General features: G+C 39.3%; 1 protein-coding gene across 6 annotated transcripts in view; it reads right to left on the bottom strand.

The window, feature by feature from the left end:
* The window catches only part of CEP85L (centrosomal protein 85 like), a 109366-nt gene that overhangs the window by 25703 nt on the left and 65329 nt on the right, over window positions 1–18334 (bottom strand). For all 6 annotated transcript variants that reach the window (XM_065680997.1, XM_065680999.1, XM_065681002.1 and 3 more), the window contains one exon: window positions 4031–4152. In XM_065680997.1, the coding sequence (XP_065537069.1) occupies window positions 4031–4152 (122 nt within the window). The remainder of the gene's footprint in view (window positions 1–4030; window positions 4153–18334) is intronic.

The raw sequence follows: 18334 nt of genomic DNA, 5'->3' as shown, positions 1-18334 counted from the left end.
ATCAGGTGGAGAGATCTCAAGGAACATGAAAGCCACCAGAGGCCTAGAAAACATGACCTAGGAGGAAAGACTTAGTCATATTAGAAAAAGTTTTTGAAGTTTCAGCTAATAAATCACCAAACTGTCCAACCCAGAAAGGTAAGAACATCAACTACTGCAGACAGCAATTAGCACTGACATCTACCAGGAGTGACACCACTACACAGCTTGTTCTCCCTAGGGCCTGGCATATAGGTCCTTTGTAGCCCTACATCCTCTCATTAGTGCCAAGTTTAAGGTTATTATGTGAAAACGAATGTTGACAAATTCCATTTCATGACGAAACAACTATGCAGTAACAAAATCTTCCTGAAAGTTTACCAGCCCAAGATACAAAAGCTTCAATCACAAGTTACCTGGGTGATGGGTGGCGTCAGAAAAAGATATATGTACCTTTTTCAGGCTTATTGCAAGCAAAGAACATTTTACATAGCAAGGCACTCTGAAGAGGTTCCTCACAGCCCTACTCCCTGCACAGGACTCAGTTACATATGCATATGCTCAGACCCTCAGTGGTATTCAGCTTCAAAGCCTTCTCAAAAATCACTCTAGTGGATATGCTAATGCTGCAGATCTTAACAGACCATCCCAAATTAAGAAAATTACAGCTTTACACTATCAGTAACATGAGCACTATTACAGCACATACAGTTTGATGTCAGTGACTTAAGTCAGGACAATTTGACACAAGGCAAGGAAAATCTAATTCTCTTGCCCTGGTGAAAACAAGCATAGCTCACCTATGGATGGAAAGCTAATGATTTAGCAACTGTTTTAAGAATGTAAATGCTATTATGCCCTGAGGAATGGCAGCCATTCACTGGAATTATACTTCTATATCTACCTTTCTTTAAAAGGTGTTCAAATGCCCTTAGGCTGTCTGGAAGAGAACAGCACTCAGCTCCACATGCACAAGCCTGGACTGCATGCAGTGTTATTCTCAGCAGTTTATGTCATATGTTCAGATATTTGGCATTTATTCATGTACCCCCTACACATGGTTCCTGCCAAACAAACAGTGCCAGGACCACACTAGAGACATTCACAGTAGCTGGCCAGCCTCAAGAGACGTTCACAATTGTACCAAACACTGTAATTTCACCGTCATGAATGTATTGAACAGAGGAGCCACACAAAGAATTAAAATGTGATGCTGTAATTTTCTAAACCAATACAAGCACTGCTGGCTCCCTCTGGTGCTAAATATACTGTAGTGTTACATACTAACCACCAGAGAAGTAAGGCAAGGATATAATCCTATTATTTTGTACAGTAGGTGACAGACATTCTAGTAATAAGTGTTACAGGAGCAGATTTCCTCCTGCAGATAAAATCTGTAAGTCCTTATTCACAGCCTGTACCAATAGTTCTTATGTGAAGAAAATAAGACACACACCTTGAAGAGCTGACATAGTGATCCCATACACACACACACACACACACACCCCAGGCTACTTTCCTCATGCCACATTTTAGCTTCCTAAAAGAAGTTTCCACCTCGTTTTTTACAATCAGACTTAAAAACCATCCTCAGGCTATAATTCATTAGATTGGCAGTGATTCCTACAGCAGTTTTAAAAAGCTAACCCAAACCCATTTTTAAAACCACCCATTTATGCTACTGTGCACATTTAAAATATGCATACAGACTACACAACGCAAATCTTTTTAACTAATCTATTATTAAATCTGCTGTTCAACACAGTGTACACAATAAAAATCAAGTCTCTTGTTGTAGTCAGAGATGCAAGTGGCTGTTTGCGTTTTTTAAACATTCTATTCACAGCTTTGACCTTCCAGTGACACACCAAAGTACCCAAGAATGATGACTTGCATTGTAAGCATTATTCCTTGAATCGCTGCATCATTTTTAACAACTATTTGAAACTTAATTGCAGCTGTTCCAAACTGCTACATTTCTGATGCAAAGCAAGGAAGTTTAAAAATCTAATCCGTAAGGGCTGGATTTTTGTTGCTTTTACATCATTGTGCAGGAAGAAAGGAAGCAGGCAGCAGGTTTCTCTTTCCTTCCCTGGCACCTCCTCCCCTTCTCAACAAGATAACGGTAGAAAAGTTTAAGGATACTGCCCCATACAGAGCCTCCATTTCCTACTTATCAGTAGATTTAAGCACCCCCATGCAGAGCAAGGTGTGTGGTGTGATGTTAATCTCCTCCACCTCCTGGATTAGCAGCACCCAACCATAATTCCCAATAGAAGACAGCTTAACCTTAAAGAAGATGGGTAATGTCCCTGTGGTTGAAAGTGAGGCTTGTGACAAGGGCAAGAGAAAGGTGTTCTTGGTATGCTTGTTTTCATCCAGCTGTTCCTTGTACCCGTCAGCAGCAAACAGCTGGGACTGGAGTACCATGCTGCCTGCTGACCTGCTCCAACAGCTTCCAGACAGCTTCTGTCTAGCCACGATTAAACAAGTCTTGCAGGCATCCTCCAGTTACCAGTTTGTAAATTCACCATGAGATATGGCTACACCTTTTAAAACTCCATGAAAACCACAGGTACAAAAGGGTCTTCTCGGCAAACACCTACTACCAAACCTCAGTCAACAGAAAAATTCCACCTCCGCTTCCTGAAAGCATAAATTCTATAATTTAACTACCACCATACTGAATCCTAATTAACCACACTTTAGCAAACTTAGTGTTTCTATTTTAAGTCACCATTTCAAAATAAATTCAAATTCTGAAAAGAAGTTCATAAGCACAGTAAGACCAGGAGCTGGAAGACCTAGATTTACTCTCAAACATCACCTTGACTCTCAGTGCAAAGCCTGTGTCTCCAGATGTTAAATATGGGTAGTATCAAAATTTTCCCTTCATTTACCCTGAAGAAAGGCAGAATTCACAGTTAAGTTTTATTAATACCCATCTAGTAAGAAATTTAACGCCATTGCTTTATAACGGGGCTCTATTTGTAGGATTTTGAGCAGCAATGTACTGTTATCTCCATGAGTGAAAACAAAATTTATTTTGTCATAGAAAACACTATCTCCTGTTAAAATTAAAAATTATCTCTTTAAATATGAAACATTATTTTATACTAATTTTAAATGATACAAATCATGTATTTCATGTGATTTTATTTAATTCTAAAATAGTAACTTTTAAGGCAAATGTTTTTCCTAAATTGAGACTCAGTACTAAAAAGGACATTTCCATTTTAACTGCATATCCGTTCGGAAGATCACCACCTCTGCAAGAGGGCTGGCAGAGTGTGCCCATGCCACAGCCCCCTCCAGCTTGTACCCTTGTGTACCATCTTCAGCTGCAGAGGCAGGTAAATGCACACTAAGCGCCCCATCAAACTGAGTAAGCTGATGCCAAGCATCATCATTACAGTGCCAGCAGAGTTACTGGACTGATTACTAGGGGACAGAAACACCTTAAACCACTGCATTTCCTTGCTCTGTCACAATAGAGGAAGGAAAAGATCTTGCACAAACATAATCCTCCTGATACCAAAGTAAATTATGCCCAAATTGTCCACCCACTAAAAGAAAGGAACTGGTACATGAAGTATAAAAACATTCATAATGGATGCCTGACATTCCTGTGATCAACACACACACACACCTGCTTTACACAGCTCTCCTCATGCTGTGGAGCAAACTATCAATAAGAGGACACAAGTATTTCAAGATCAACCATTCTTCTCTCAGCCACGAGCCAAGACTTTATTACTGAAACACAGACTGAGTCAAATGACACTTATGTCAAATATATAAGTGGCCTTCTTTAATGTCCTAAAAGCAAACTCAAACCCTTTATTAAAAGCACATTTTCTGGGTTAAGGCCTCATTTTATCCAAACATCAAGAACTCCTACAAGGATTAGCTCTCACGTATTTTGGTATAAATACACGGACCAGAACCTAGCAACTTTACTGAGTAAGCATCTCTCCTGCAAGTCAATTTCTACATCATAGCTTTTACATCATCCAATCAGTGCAGCAGGAGCTCTGAGCAGGTTACTCACCGATCGATCACAATCTCCTTCTGTCTTAGCAGACCCTCTTTAATTTTCATTAGAGATTCCCAGTTGCTGAAGTCCTGATAGCTGGTAGCTGGGTAACTCTGACGAGATGTTCCACTTGGAACCTGCATAAAGTAATTGTAAAATTAGCCTTCTAAACGACAGAGGTAAATAATATCCTAGGTATCTATCTGGGCATTTACAAAGCGGTTTGTTGTTTCACAAACCTGACAATTGTTTTTCAGTTTAATTCAGATTTGCTTTATGTATAACAATCTTATTTATAAAAAAGTTTCTTGAAACAAACTTCAGCCCAGTGCCAGTGATTTAAAACATTTTATCTTTTTTTTTTTTTTTAATCATTTTACGTAGTTACAACAAACATCACAAAATGTTCAGATCCTGCCGCAATTCCTGTAAGCACTGCAAACAAGTTGTCTTGATAGCTTTAGACCTGCTGGTAACTGCAGATAGCTGTTACTATTCACTTGCTTGACTCCCACCTGTAACTTCAGCATGCAGAAAAAGAGAAATTCCCCTTGATGTGTGTACATTTAAAGTACAGAATATGGGAATACAGTTCTGGTTAAATTCTGTTTCCAACAAAAAAAGTTTTGCAAAGTAACAGGTTTCAGGCTTTCCATTCATCTTCACAAAAGCTAGGCTATGTGCCTTACAACGAATAGAGGACCACAGATGAACTTAACATGAACCAACAACATTATGGTTTGGAAGTAAACAACTGACTAGAATGTTTTATCAAGAAAATTTTTATACTCAAATGTAAAAAGTCTTACAAATATTTGTATTAGGAATCCACATAAGGGACAGTTTTAGTTAGAATTTTCGTGATCAGAATCATCCCAGCATCAGCTACCATGAAGTATCACCATCCTCCACCAGTTTTTTTAATCCTGAAGAAAAGATTTTTCTTTTTATTATCTGGGAGGCATCCTGGCCTATCTTGCCTTTTTAAGTTTTTGGAAGAAAGCAGAAAGAAAAAGATGAAAAATAAAATGTGGCTTTTTAACTATTTTAAATAGATTTTAGGCTGGTTTTATTTGTACTGCTCTAAGATATTTTAGATTTAATTTGAAATTACAATAAACTGTATTAAGACCAAGACATATCATCAGCAATTAAAATCAGGTAAACAACTGTCAAGCAGGCCACGCTTCTTCCTGTGAATTTAACACTGAATGGAGAGAATTCATTACATAAAAACCCCAAACCATAATGTGATGGTCAGGAACCAGCTCCTGACAGCTGTGGTCTTGTCTGTAAGTTGAGGGAGTACTTTTTTCTCCCCATTCAGTCTAGCTCAGTTCAATCCCTAGCTTGTCCACTAATAAAATGGACAGAAACACATTTTCCATCTTTTGATCATAACTTAAAATCAGAGACAAAATGACATGACTTACTAGTTTAAAATCTTTCAAGACTGTCACACACACACTCCTCTTCCCCTAATCCTGGGATAAACAGTGCATTTTGAGGAAAAGTAAAATAATATTAAATGGAAATTTTATCTTTAAATGGTTCACTGATTTACAGAATCATAGAATAGTTTGGGTTGGAAGGGACCTTAAGATCATCTAGTTCCAACCCCCCTGCCATGGACAGGGACACCTCACACTAAACCATGTCACCCAGGGCTTTATCCAACCTGGCCTTGAACACTGCCAGGGATGGGGCATTCACAACCTCCCTGGGCAACCCATTCCAGTGTCTCACCACCCTAACAGGAAAGAACTTCTTCCTTACATCCAATCTAAACTTTCCCTGCTTAAGTTTGAACCCATTACCCCTTGTCCTGTCGCTACAGCCCCTGATGAAGAGACCCTCTCCTACATCCTTGTAGGCCCCCTTCAGATACTGGAAGGCTGCTATGAGGTCTCCAAACAGTCTTTTCTTCTCCAGGCTGCACAGCCCCAACTTTCTCAGCCTGTCTTCATATGGGAGGAGCTCCAGCCCCCTAATCATCCTCGTGGTCCTCCTCTGCACTTGTTCCAACAGCTCCATGTCCTTCTTATGCTGAGGACACCAGAACGGCACACAATACTTCAAGTGAGGTCACATGAGAGCAGAGTAGAGGGGCAGGATCACCTCCTTTGACCTGCTGGTCACGTTCCTTTTGATGCAGCCCAGGATACATTTGGCTTTCTAGGCTGCAAGCGCACACTGCTGGTTCATATGACTATGGTTAATATTTCTTGTTCCATGCTCATTCATAATTACATCCACCAAAGCAGTAAGACCAACAGAAAGCATTTGAAAATTCTCTCAAACATGGTGCCTAAAGAAAAAATGCCTATACCACTGCTTAATGCAAGCACATTCTAGGTTTGAAAGTTTTGTGGGAATAAAATTTGTAGCATCTGCAATTTCTGGTAAGTTAGTTCATTAAACCTATGGTTGTTCAAGGAAGTTATGTTAAAAGATGGCACTGTGCTCTACTGGGAGGCAAGGAATAGCAAAGCTAAGTGCTGCCTGGATTAAGATCTGCTCATTTGTGTTAACAGTTGTGTTGCTTCATCTTTCATGCACAATGACCAACATTACCATTTTTAAAAACATCATAAATCAGTGGCATCACCTTAGCTCCTTTTTGTTTGGGCAACGGTCTAATAAGACTTAGGAAAGATACCAAGTCATGATTCTTCCTGTAAGTAATACATTTGCAGAGTCTTTAAGGATCAATGAATCTAAATTTAACCTTGCCTGGGTCACTCAATCCAGACCAGATAAACTTCAAAGTCGTGTTTGGTGCTTACAGAATACTTTAGGATTGTCACATATTGTTTTGTATTACAGTTATCCACATGACTGGTTGAATTAACAGACACCAGCTCAAAACTATTTGAGTGAAAGTCTCTTAGTCACAGATGCCATGTCATGCAATATAAAGTGACAACACCAGGAACTATCACTGTGCACTGTGTCATGAATTCTTTTCCTTTGCTTCTCCCACTACAGTGCTGAAGAATGCTTTCCTATATCCCCCTCAACAGCATTACACCACAGCCAAAAAAAAAAAAAGAAAAAAGAGAAACAGTCCTCAATGCAGTTGGGATTAGATAAGTTTCAGAGCCAGAAATTCCATCTCTACCCAAAAGGAACAGCCCACAAGGGTTTGACATGATAAACAAGAAATATATGGCTTTATAAAGCAAATCAACCCATTTAGTGAACAAGGTGAATTTTGTCTTTAAGACTAAACTACAGAAACAAAGAGATTAAACACAACTGTTTAAATATGAACCCAACTTAACTGAACCCAACTTAACTGAAAACATTCTAGCAGTCACCAGTGGGTCTCTAACAAAATTCTTCAAAGGAAGCCCCGTACTTCAGTCTAGCACCTTTGTAAACTTAATAGTTTGCCCTAAAATTAGAAAGAAACTCTTCGACGTTGGTACAATAAGTGCCTATACAAGAAGTCAATTAAACATTAAAGTTGCTGAAAACCAAGGCAAGAAGTTTTGCGAAGTTAAGAACAGACTAGTATTTTGTCCATTAAATGCTACTAATAGTGTTGGTTTGTTTTTTAACCTACTATATAAGGCCTCCTTAGCTGACTGTCTGAGGTGGTTTTGGCTTTGGAATATAGCTAATCTTATGGAGTATATACATACGTAACAACAAATAGAGTATTTCGTATTATAACTGTGTGCTTCAATTTGGCACTCTGAACAGATGAAAACAACAAAAAAATTGTTTCTGATATGATATCATGTTTCAGCCAATTTAAAAACAAATAATATGCTAAAATTACTTCTTAGCACTTCCACGAATTACAAGACACTTGACTCATTTATGAGCACATGGTGTTGACTACTCCAAACAGCCTACTAGCTGCTTTGAATGGTGTGGCAACATACAAGTGGTCCATTTACACTCAAGTATTTTGTCTCCCAAGTACACAAAGCCAAATAATGAGAGTAAGCTACACTTTGAGGACTCATATACAGAAAGCCATACACAACTTCAAGTCCTCAACTTGAATTCTCCACAGCTACAAAGCAAAACACCAGCTTGAAACACAGCACTCTTTTCCATCTGCCCTATAAAATACAACTATTTTTGTCACCTGGCACCTTTTCCAAGAGTTATCAGCCTTGGATTGAGAACATCTGTTCAGTTAAAACAGTATCCTTTGCACAGTGGCATCCAAAGGTCCCCACTAGCTCGTTTTTTGACAAGGGCTTGGCCTTGACTTTCACAACCTGGCAAGCCTTCAAGTCACTGCTGAGGCACAGCTAGCTGCTGGGGGAAAAAACATATTAAGAAAATCTTTCCTATGTTAGCCTATATGCAAATATTTATTACCAGAACACACATTACTGACTGATTCCATCATGTTTCTTACCAGTGGGAAAATAATTTTTCTCTGGACAATGACATTTGAATAAGTTAGGCCAATCATGGCTGCAGCTGTAACTGTGCTAATCAAAATAATCTCCAAACATGCTTGTTGTTTCAGCCTAAAGCAGTTCAGTGTCTCAGCACAGAGTAGCATAGCATTCCCTGTAGAGTGCTGTATTATGAAATAAAGGTGTAGTCCAAAAATGACAAAGTAATAGGTAATCTCACAGAATCATGGAATTACAGAATCACAGAATGGTTGAGACTGGAAGGGACCTTAAAGCTCATCTAGCTCCAAGCCTCCTGCTATGGGCAGGAACACCTTCCACTAGACCAGGTTGCTCAGAAGCAGCAATGGATTTTAATGGTTTTTTGTCTTAAAAGTTGCAGTTTAAATAATTTAGCACTATCTCTACTACAGCTGTAAAGTTTTCACAGCCCATTACTAGCAGCAAGGAGAGCAATAAGTTACGCCAACTACCTGTGCTGCCCTGGTATCACTAACCCCCCCTCTGCAGGTATCATTCTTCTCTCTGCATTTCACAGGCATTCAGTATTCAGGAGAAAGAGAATTACTTAGCAGCAGCTAATCCAAAGCAAAAAATTTGCACAACCAATGTCAGCAAGAGCACAAATGGTTCCTTTTATTCATCTGACAGTGGAGGAAAGGAACAGGAGTGTCCATATAGAAGTGTCTTCACAGGCTGTGCCTCAGGGACACAGCATTTGCCCTACCATCTCACTGAGCAATGAAGGAGAAAGAAGAGGTGGATGTGGCATTAGCAAGCCCAAATGGACTATTATCACAGAGAAGCCTCTTGCTCTTTGCCTCCCTGTGATGGGAAAAGGATTAGATCTGTAAAGGCAGAGCAGCCATCCTTGATGAACTCTGCAGCTGCTCCCTTCCCTGGGTAAGGAAAGAAGGGTTTACCCATTGCTTCCTTCCCACCCAGATTTCCTCCTAACATCAGGCCGAGTGATTCAGTTCAACAGCAACGTTAATTCAGACAACTCCGAAGACCATCCATCCTTCTTGCCAGCAAAACAAGACAGGGCTAGGGGCTCTCGCGCAGGAAAGCTGAAAGGAGGCTGCAACCATGGAATCTTGCCTTAATTTCAAATCACTTTAAAAGGAAGGCAAGGAATCATTTCTACAGAAAGTGCCTACTAGAAAGAACAGCCACAAAGCAGCACCACAACAGATTCCCAGATGGGTAAAAACAAGGCAATGCACCAAGCCAAGAAATCCCGAGACTTGGGGTGTCTGTATTTCACCACCACCTACCTACCACTCCACTTTGTTCTGCTGTTGCCATTTAGGGAAGACAGTGTTTCTGCTCAGCAGGATATAATAAATGCAATTCTTGGCAGCAATACCTAAGCTGCATCACATTTTGCTGTACTTACACAAATCTCCACCAGTCATGAGGGAGAGAACATCTAATCATGCCCTTGCACCCTTATTACAGCCATTGGTACATGTGGCGTTCTTTAGGGAACTTTTAATGGAGGAAGAAGACATAATTAAAATCAAAATTGAACCATCACTGAATTGTGAGGTACTGAGAAATAAAGTTGAATCAAACAGAGGTCAGCTCTGCCAACTGCAAGTGGTGAAATCCAGCGCATAAAATACATAAATAAATAAAATGAGTAAGGCTTGGAAAAAAAAAATTCCTAACACATACTTTACACAGACAAGCAACCTTCAAAGTAATTAATGCAAGAGGGACCACAACTAATAGGGGGAATAAACTTGATAGCAGTTCACAATTTAACCTGCCTGAAAATCAGCTTAATGCAAATCTGAATTGCCCACGTACAATACGTCACATCATGGAGAAAGTGGGTGAAGAAAAGAGTAATACAGTGACTTTAAATAGCTCTGGCATACATCCAGCTGGAAAAACATGTTTGGTTCTGGCCTTGCAGTACCAGAAAGTCACTGAAATAGTAGAACATGTTCAAGGAAGAACAACTCTAAAGATTAAAAAGCTTAGAGTGATAAGTAAAGAGCTAAATACCACAAAGGCTAAAGAGACATGAAATCTGCCAGCAAATACTTTGTTTCCTAGGCTGAAAGTTCATACAAACCAAGGTTGATGGAAGAGCAATATGACAATTTGGGGTACAAGTACGGGAGGAAAAAGATAAAAACACCAAAAAAAACCAAGCAAATTAAAAACTGGGAGAAAAGTAGCATCTCACAAACAATTGAAAGACGATTCAGATTTTAAGATCTACACTGAATAAAGTTTAGGAACTAAAGGGCAAGCCAGTCCTTGATGATGCATCAGGACTTCTCAGTGTTAGTGTCAAATTATGCTGGGCCCAAGTACGTGTGACTAAGGATAGAACTGTCAATCACAGTTATGCTCAAACTTCACAGATTGAAAACCAAGATTAAAACTCATTCAAGAAACAGTTCACTTTAAAAATATACAGCCACACTTCTAGTGAATGAATGCTACACAAAAGATTTCCACAGAATAAGCAGCCAGCGCAACAGACACACAAACCGTTATCCCAGTTTGCTGTATCCTAAATTACTGTTGGGAACTTGGAACCTCAAAATTGGCAAACAGTACAACAAATAAAGGACAACTCCCACTCCCGCACACCTGCTGTTTTCATGCAGGTTTTTTGCTATTATAAGAATCAGACCCAATCAGTTTTGCAATATCATACAGGTCTTTACAAAGCAAGCACATGAAATCCTTTGCTAGTGCACTAACCTGCTCCTTCTCCTCTTTGCAGCAAGTGTTTAAAACTATAATGAGTTGTTCTGCTCTGCAAGGTGGAGGGCAACGCCTCTCTTTGGTTAGATGGAAATGTATTATTGCACCTGTTTTATGACTTTTTAAAGCTTTTCCAGTAAAAAAAATAAAATGCTAATGCTGACTATTTACAGACAATGCTACCATTGTGTCTTTTAGAAAGTGGAAAGCTTTTAAAAAGGAAAACAATAAACAGTAATGGCATTAAAATGCTTCCTAAAAGCAGCACTCCTTCTACCCATTACACTTCTACAAGAATGTTGAAGCCTCCTTCACGAATGAAATCCCCATCGCACAGAAGGCATTACATGCTTTATTAAGAGACCTCACAAATTTGACGGACATAAGCCAGGGAGGAATTTGACTGTCCTACAAGTTACCCTTTTTGTACATTTTCTCCTTCCCCAGCACTATTTATATTGCAGCTGAGGCTTCTGAACTTTATCAAGGTAAGGTTTGATAACCACAGCAAGAGAGGAAGACATGATCCCTTAGCACAATAGCTTACAGATGAATTAAGAGCAAAGCATAGCGACTACATGGTTGCTGGGATACTAAAAGAGACGGGAGAAAACAAATGCTAAGGTCAGGTATAGAATTCACCATGCAGGGGAAAAAAATAATAATAATTAAAAAAAAAGCAAGCAGAGATTTCTTACTGATGGCATAGTTACAGGGATTTGATAGCAAACACATGGTCACTTAACCATGGCATTTACATGAAAATTCACATTGCTATTAAAGGGGCGGGGGGCTGTTCTCTTGCCCTTTCTCACCACTTCAAACATCCATACCTTTCAGCTCCCTCCTGACAGCCCTAGTCCTACACTCTCCCTCCATCCCATACACAAGGGTTATTTGTATCTGGGACAGGCTCCTACCAGATTCATTGTACAAGACCCTGTGAAATGTAGCGCTGGCCCACACAGTTAAGTGGAAAAGCAGCATACAAGACAACACGTTTTACAGTGGCACATCTTTGTGCTGGATTAGTACAAACACACAACTGCAAGCTGAATTATCTCAACTCCAGACAGTGCCAAACCCTCCATCAGTTTGCAGACTGGATATTTTCTAAGCTTCTGAAAAACATACTACTGTACAGTTGCTGTGACACTGTCAAGGACCTGGTGTTTAGATATGCAATCAGGTGGAACTTCCACATGAAGGTGGCATGAGAGAATGAAAACAAAAACCTCCTGCGCTTTCTTTTGAAATATCCTGCCTCTGCTGGTTATCTGAATTACAAGTGCATACACAGGACCAGCAGCACAGTCCTGGCCAAGAGTCAGAGACTAAATGTGAAAGATCCATACATGCTCAAAAGCTGCATCTAGTGGAGGTTTCTGAATAAAACAGGAATTTAACAGGGGATTAGTCAGGGAAGTGAACTGGAAAGCTGGCCACTGCTTAACTAGCAAGGTTTCATTCCCTGCAGCAGCCTTGATGCCATTGTGCAAAAGCCTCAAACAATTAACTACGAAGTCAATATATTAACTCTGGAGAGACTCTGAAAGATCCTTAGGGATGCACATTGCTGCTGTAAGAGTCAAGGACAGTCTCATTACAAGAGGCTGCAGCCACTCAGCAGTCCCCCATGACTGTTTCGTCTCTGGCACCTTATTCTACTATGTTCTTAAAGGGTGAAACTGGCACTCCCAGAGCTGCACACTAGATTATACACCCTCTTCTGCTTATCTTCGTATGAGCAATGACACTACTCTTGCTTTTATGTGATGTTATAACATTCCTTTATACTCCACACAACACGAATATTATTTTTGTCAGAAATCCTTCCCATTTATATTCTGGCAAATGTTATGAACACAAAACACTTCTAGGTGCCACTTAATATGACGTTAAAAGCAACAGTGCCTGGAATTTTCCACTGATAACAATTGGGTCTTTCCTAAGTATAGAAGCACTCGTTTTATTAAGTGTTCATTTTATCTTCCCATTACACTTAAATTCAAATGTTCATTAGTAAAAAAAATTAACATAAATGTGGAGATGAAAGGGAGCTTCCACAAGGGGAACAACTGTAACGTCACCCCCCTTTTTATAAGTTTTTAGTGAAAGCTTCACTGCTAAATTGATGTTATTTTTTTGTTTCCTGTTCTGGCCTAGAAAGCAGCATCACCAAAACTAACTCCGGTTATTCAAATACCACAAAAATACCTCTGGTTTAAGTCCTGTACAAATGCAGGACATACATTATTCACTACAAGAATTTATGAGCTGTACAAACAAGGCAGAAATAGATTTTTAAAAAAATGAATACTTGGGAAGACAAAAGAAGGAATGAATCAACCATGAATGAAAGTGCCCCTAAAACTGAAATATCTCAAGCATTGCATTCGGGCATCTTCAACCAAGTTCTGATAGTTAATAAAAATTTACACTGCTAATATCTACAAATACCAGTTTACTAAGGGCTGGTGTTGGTTGCTCATTCATTACTTATTACTCCATCTCAAGACCAAAAAAAGAGTGAATGCAAAAAGCGGCCTAGAAAGAAAGCAAAAAGGTTTCTCTTTTTTACGAGCCTGCACAAACTCTGCAAGGATGAGCAGAGCTGGTCATCAGTCTTGCACAGAAACCACCTGCAGCCCCTCTGAACCATGAGGATAATGAAAAGAGAGTGCCACTTCGGTGATTACTGGGGGAAGGAATGACTGCCATGCAGTAATTGGAAAAGAAGATTTAAGAGAGACTAATAAGCACAGAGCATCAGATCCTCTTAACAAAATATGCAAACACACTTAAAGAGACAGAAGTCACTCTGAACTTAGTGTGAAGCAAGAGTACACATTTGGGGAAAAATGACACTCTCCATTTTATCAAGGACCCCAATTTTTCAAATGTAGGATCTGTAGATTCTGTGAAGGGTGTTGGCCCCTGTATGAGAAACCTGACCCTCAATTCTGCATTCTGTTTGTGTCAACTTTTCATGACTTTAAAAGAAACGAGCCATGAGTGCAATATTCATCACATTTAACTGAACTTTGAAAAGAAACAAAACACTCCCACAAAATTAAAAGCAGAAATGTTCAAAATACTTATATGACAACAAACCCAAGTATTCACACAAACTCACAAAAGCACACTTGGTGTAAAAAATGACAACCCATAACTGGTCTCTATGGGTGCTTGCCAAAAGAATGGAGCCTAGCCAAATTACTGGAACCTGCGCATGTCAAGTTTTGAAGATGCAACTTCTGTACATGTTATAACTGACAGCACATGGCGAAGGAACGGTTAGGTAATATACTGTTTTCCCACTCTCTTTTAGACTGATAAGCCAAAATAGTAAGCAGACATAAAGACACATGCACCTCTAACAACACCCCTCCCAACTTTTGTTCTCTAGCTCTCATTACCATGAATACAGATTAAAAAAGTAAAAAAAGACAAGGATATTCTATAAACAACAGTGGGGGATTTAGTAAAGCCACCTTTACAGCATTACATATATCACATATCACCGTGTAAACAACTATTATTTTGGAAAAAAAATAATAAATTTAAACTCCCATGGAGACACCATGTACCTGCACGACTTTCTAAATTTCAGAGGGAATTGAAGGCTTTGTGCCTCTGACAAATCAGGTCTGGGAATCTCAAAAGTCAGACATTTGAAAATCCCAGCCTGAAACTTCCATGCCACTGAGGAACAGAAGAAAGGCAGCCAGTTTAACACTGGACTGTCTGTAAAACTGAGCATCACACAAGCATGGAAGATAGTCACACAATTTGTGTGGAGTAAGTGACAGATATTCAAACTGTTTGGCTTCGATCCAGACTATGAACCTTTCCCACTTGAGTTTATGAGGGGTACTTGAAATGCACTTGTCTCTAACAAAAGTAGCAGTATGATGTAAGGGTGCATTTGAACATCTGTGTCACTGTGTGAAGGTGTTTCCCTTCCTTATGAGATAAACTGGGGGAAGTCCTAGCACCTTCTTAATATAAGCAGAAGGAGTAGAAAAATTTCACACAAAAAATAAATGAATATCACTTCCGTCACCAGCAATTAGTACTTGTCTCTCGCAGGTCTCAAAGTACCTTGAAAAGAAACTAGCCTTATAATTCTCATTCTACAGAAAGGAAAACTGAGACAAAAGACAATTTTCCAAGGCTCTCGAAAGAGCATTAAATCACAACAGATTCTCTAGCACGGAAACCATTTTGTAAGCAGAATACTGATTTTAACAGAAACAAGTGAGATTATCCCCACCTAAAGAAATATAAACATATGTTGAATGAAGTTTTTGATTGAATGATAAAGAAAAACAAGGCCTTAACCACCCAGAACATCCTTGGAGCCAAAATGGAAATGAAGCTGCATGTTCTGTTTGGGAGGATCTGAATCTATTTTTCATCATGCTAGAAAACGTCGCGCATCACACACAGAGGCAGGTCTCCTGGTGCTCCAGCTGGAGACTCCCTTTTGCGTCCTGTACTAAGAGAATAAGAGGGGAAGATGATTCCCAAAGTAGTGATTCACCACTCTGCTAGAAGTGGGGCATCTGCAGTAAACCGTTCCTGGTATACTGTCTAATAGTGCATCTGGAATACCAAACATTTGGAAAGAACTAAAAGCTGGTTCAGTAACAACTAGTTAAAAGCTGTATGTATATCTCTATCTAGTTTATTTGCTACTCAGAGATGGTTTAAACCAGAGGTGTAGAGCAACGTTACTGTTTTTGCACATTCTACAATAGAATAAAGAAAAATACAAAGTTTTGTACCTCCAATTCTCAAGTAATAGTGTTTAGGATCCTAATTTTCTGGAGTGCTAAGAGCAGAAAAAATAAATCTTAAAATAAAGGATTTTTTTCCTACATACATAACTGTGAAACAGCACTTTATTTCTGAAGAAGCAGAAGATATTCTGTTATTTAAATAAACTTCAGTGATTTCTGATGAAGTTAAAAAACAAACAAGCAAAAAAACCCTTAGTGTTTTAGCTATGAATGGCACATAACAAAGAAAGGAAGTGATAGATAGCTGACATACACCATGGGAATTGTGCTAGTCTTATTTATAGCCACTCCATAGAAATGAAAAAAAAAAAAACCAACAAACAAAGGGCCAGGCAATAGGTGTGAGTAGTAAGTGGAAGAAGACACCCCTAATGCCAACCGAGAGAACGAAAGGTGTTTCCAGTCCACATTTCCCATATGCTCATCTTTAAGTAGGACCAACTGAAAACTAGCATAAAAACTCTTTACATGTCTGATCTATGCAATCTCCATGTTGGCATGAATGAAGATCCCAGTGAAGAAAGCCACTGAAGCCACCTGCCCAGCAGATCCCCCTCCACACTACATGAGGATGGTCACGGCAATACCCTCCATGAAAGAACCTTTCAGCTTCTAAATGCTGTTAATGTGTTCATCATTTTGGTAATTTTCATGCATTCCTGTCAGTACAACCTTCAGCTGATAATAAGTAGCAGCTAAATCTAAATCCCAATTGTTTCTCCCCATCCTGCAGTTACTGTTTTAGTGGAGATAATCCAGCACCACCACTTGGCAACTGGAACATGGTCTCCTAACTTTTATCTCTCCTTCATATGCCTTTGTCCCACCGTTCATCCATCACTCATAGCATGTCAAATAACACAACTAATCTCTGTGCTTCCTAGAACAGTTTATCTCAAAGACACTCAACACAGTTTCTTAGGTATAAGGATCTCAGCACACCACCTAAAGCACATTGTTCAGCTTAACCAATTGAGGACATCAGTAAACACCAAAATACAGTTCTCCCAGGCATTTCAGAGAAATAAAATTTCCATTGCAATGAACATCAAACTTTTATTCTGTATCATGTTGCTATTTTGAAGACACTTTGTACCACCGCAATTAATTGTTACTATTCAATTATTTGACCTTCATTAATCTAGCAAAAAAAAGTATACTTCATTGATATGAAAACAACCAGGGATTTGAAACAGCATGGGTTTTTGTGCTGTCAATATTTTGCTGCAAAATAAAAAGGCTACACAGGTCAAGTCTCTGCTAACTGTGTCGCCTCCAAGTGAAATAAGTGCTCCCTGTGGGGGTGCGGGAAGAGGAAGGATAAGGTGGATTTTCAGAGAAAGAGCCAGGCAAAATCTCTTATTTCTCTGCTTCTCTCCTAACATGGGGTCAAAGCACCAAAGACAAAAAACAGGCGTTACGCACTCCTGAGCCCCGTGATCTACTTTAATGGTTAAAAGCTCATGCCAGTAACAGCAACTGAAACAAAAACATTCAAGAAGACCTTTCTGAAAACGTCTTTGGTTAGTAACAAATCAGATGACTAGTCCTGCCAGAGCCTTCAGCACTCCCAAAATGAGAAATATTTCAGTCTCAGCTGTATAGTTTTCCATTAATTTATTTAGTACAGGTTTTTAAATCACTTTGCAGTGGTATGCTTCACAAGCTGCAGCTTCAAAAAGTAAGTTCTCCTTGTTTATAGTGAAGAACAGAATGTGAAGATCAAACTACTTTAGATTGTTCAATGCTTAGGAAAAGTAAACACTTCTTGTCCCAGAAGAGAATAACATGATGCAAAGCCTAGATTTCTCAGGAGAGCTCTGTCCTACAAGGAGGAAAATCTTCAGCCTCAGAAAGGCAATTTCATCCACATACATCCAAAAACCACTGAGATTCCGAATATGAGAATCAATGAAGTCAAATAACCATCTAATGAGGCATCAGGTAAAACATAAACATGAGCCAAATCTATTAAATTCAAGTGAAAAACTTCAAAGTGATAAAAAAATGTTGCTATCTTTGAATTGATTAGGCTATCTCCTTACCTGGTGTAAATGTGGAATGCTGTTGACAGCAGCTGAAAATAACTGCATTTCCTGTACTTTCAGAAGGAAGAAAAAACTGCTATCTCCCTTTAGGTTGTGTTAGACCTGCAGCACAAATGCAACATTAGCTGGGTCTTTTACCCTAGCAGAGACTGACAAAAAGCATCTTGTAAGCCACATTTGCTGACACCTGGATGGCTAAAAGTAATCACACCTGCTGCAGGAAGCATCTTGGAATCAGACCTTACAAAAGGGGAAATTCTCATTTTAATGTTCAGCTTCAATACCAAAACCTGCTATTCTGGCCCACATACAAACACAAACTGATGCATGTCTGTGAGAGCATTCGTTTCT

The sequence above is a fragment of the Lathamus discolor genome, chromosome 5, assembly GCF_037157495.1.
Source record: "Lathamus discolor isolate bLatDis1 chromosome 5, bLatDis1.hap1, whole genome shotgun sequence".
Classification (NCBI taxonomy): Eukaryota; Metazoa; Chordata; class Aves; order Psittaciformes; family Psittacidae; genus Lathamus; species Lathamus discolor.
The sequence above is the reverse complement of the archived record's forward strand: the minus strand, read 5'-3'. Positions and strand labels throughout refer to the sequence as shown.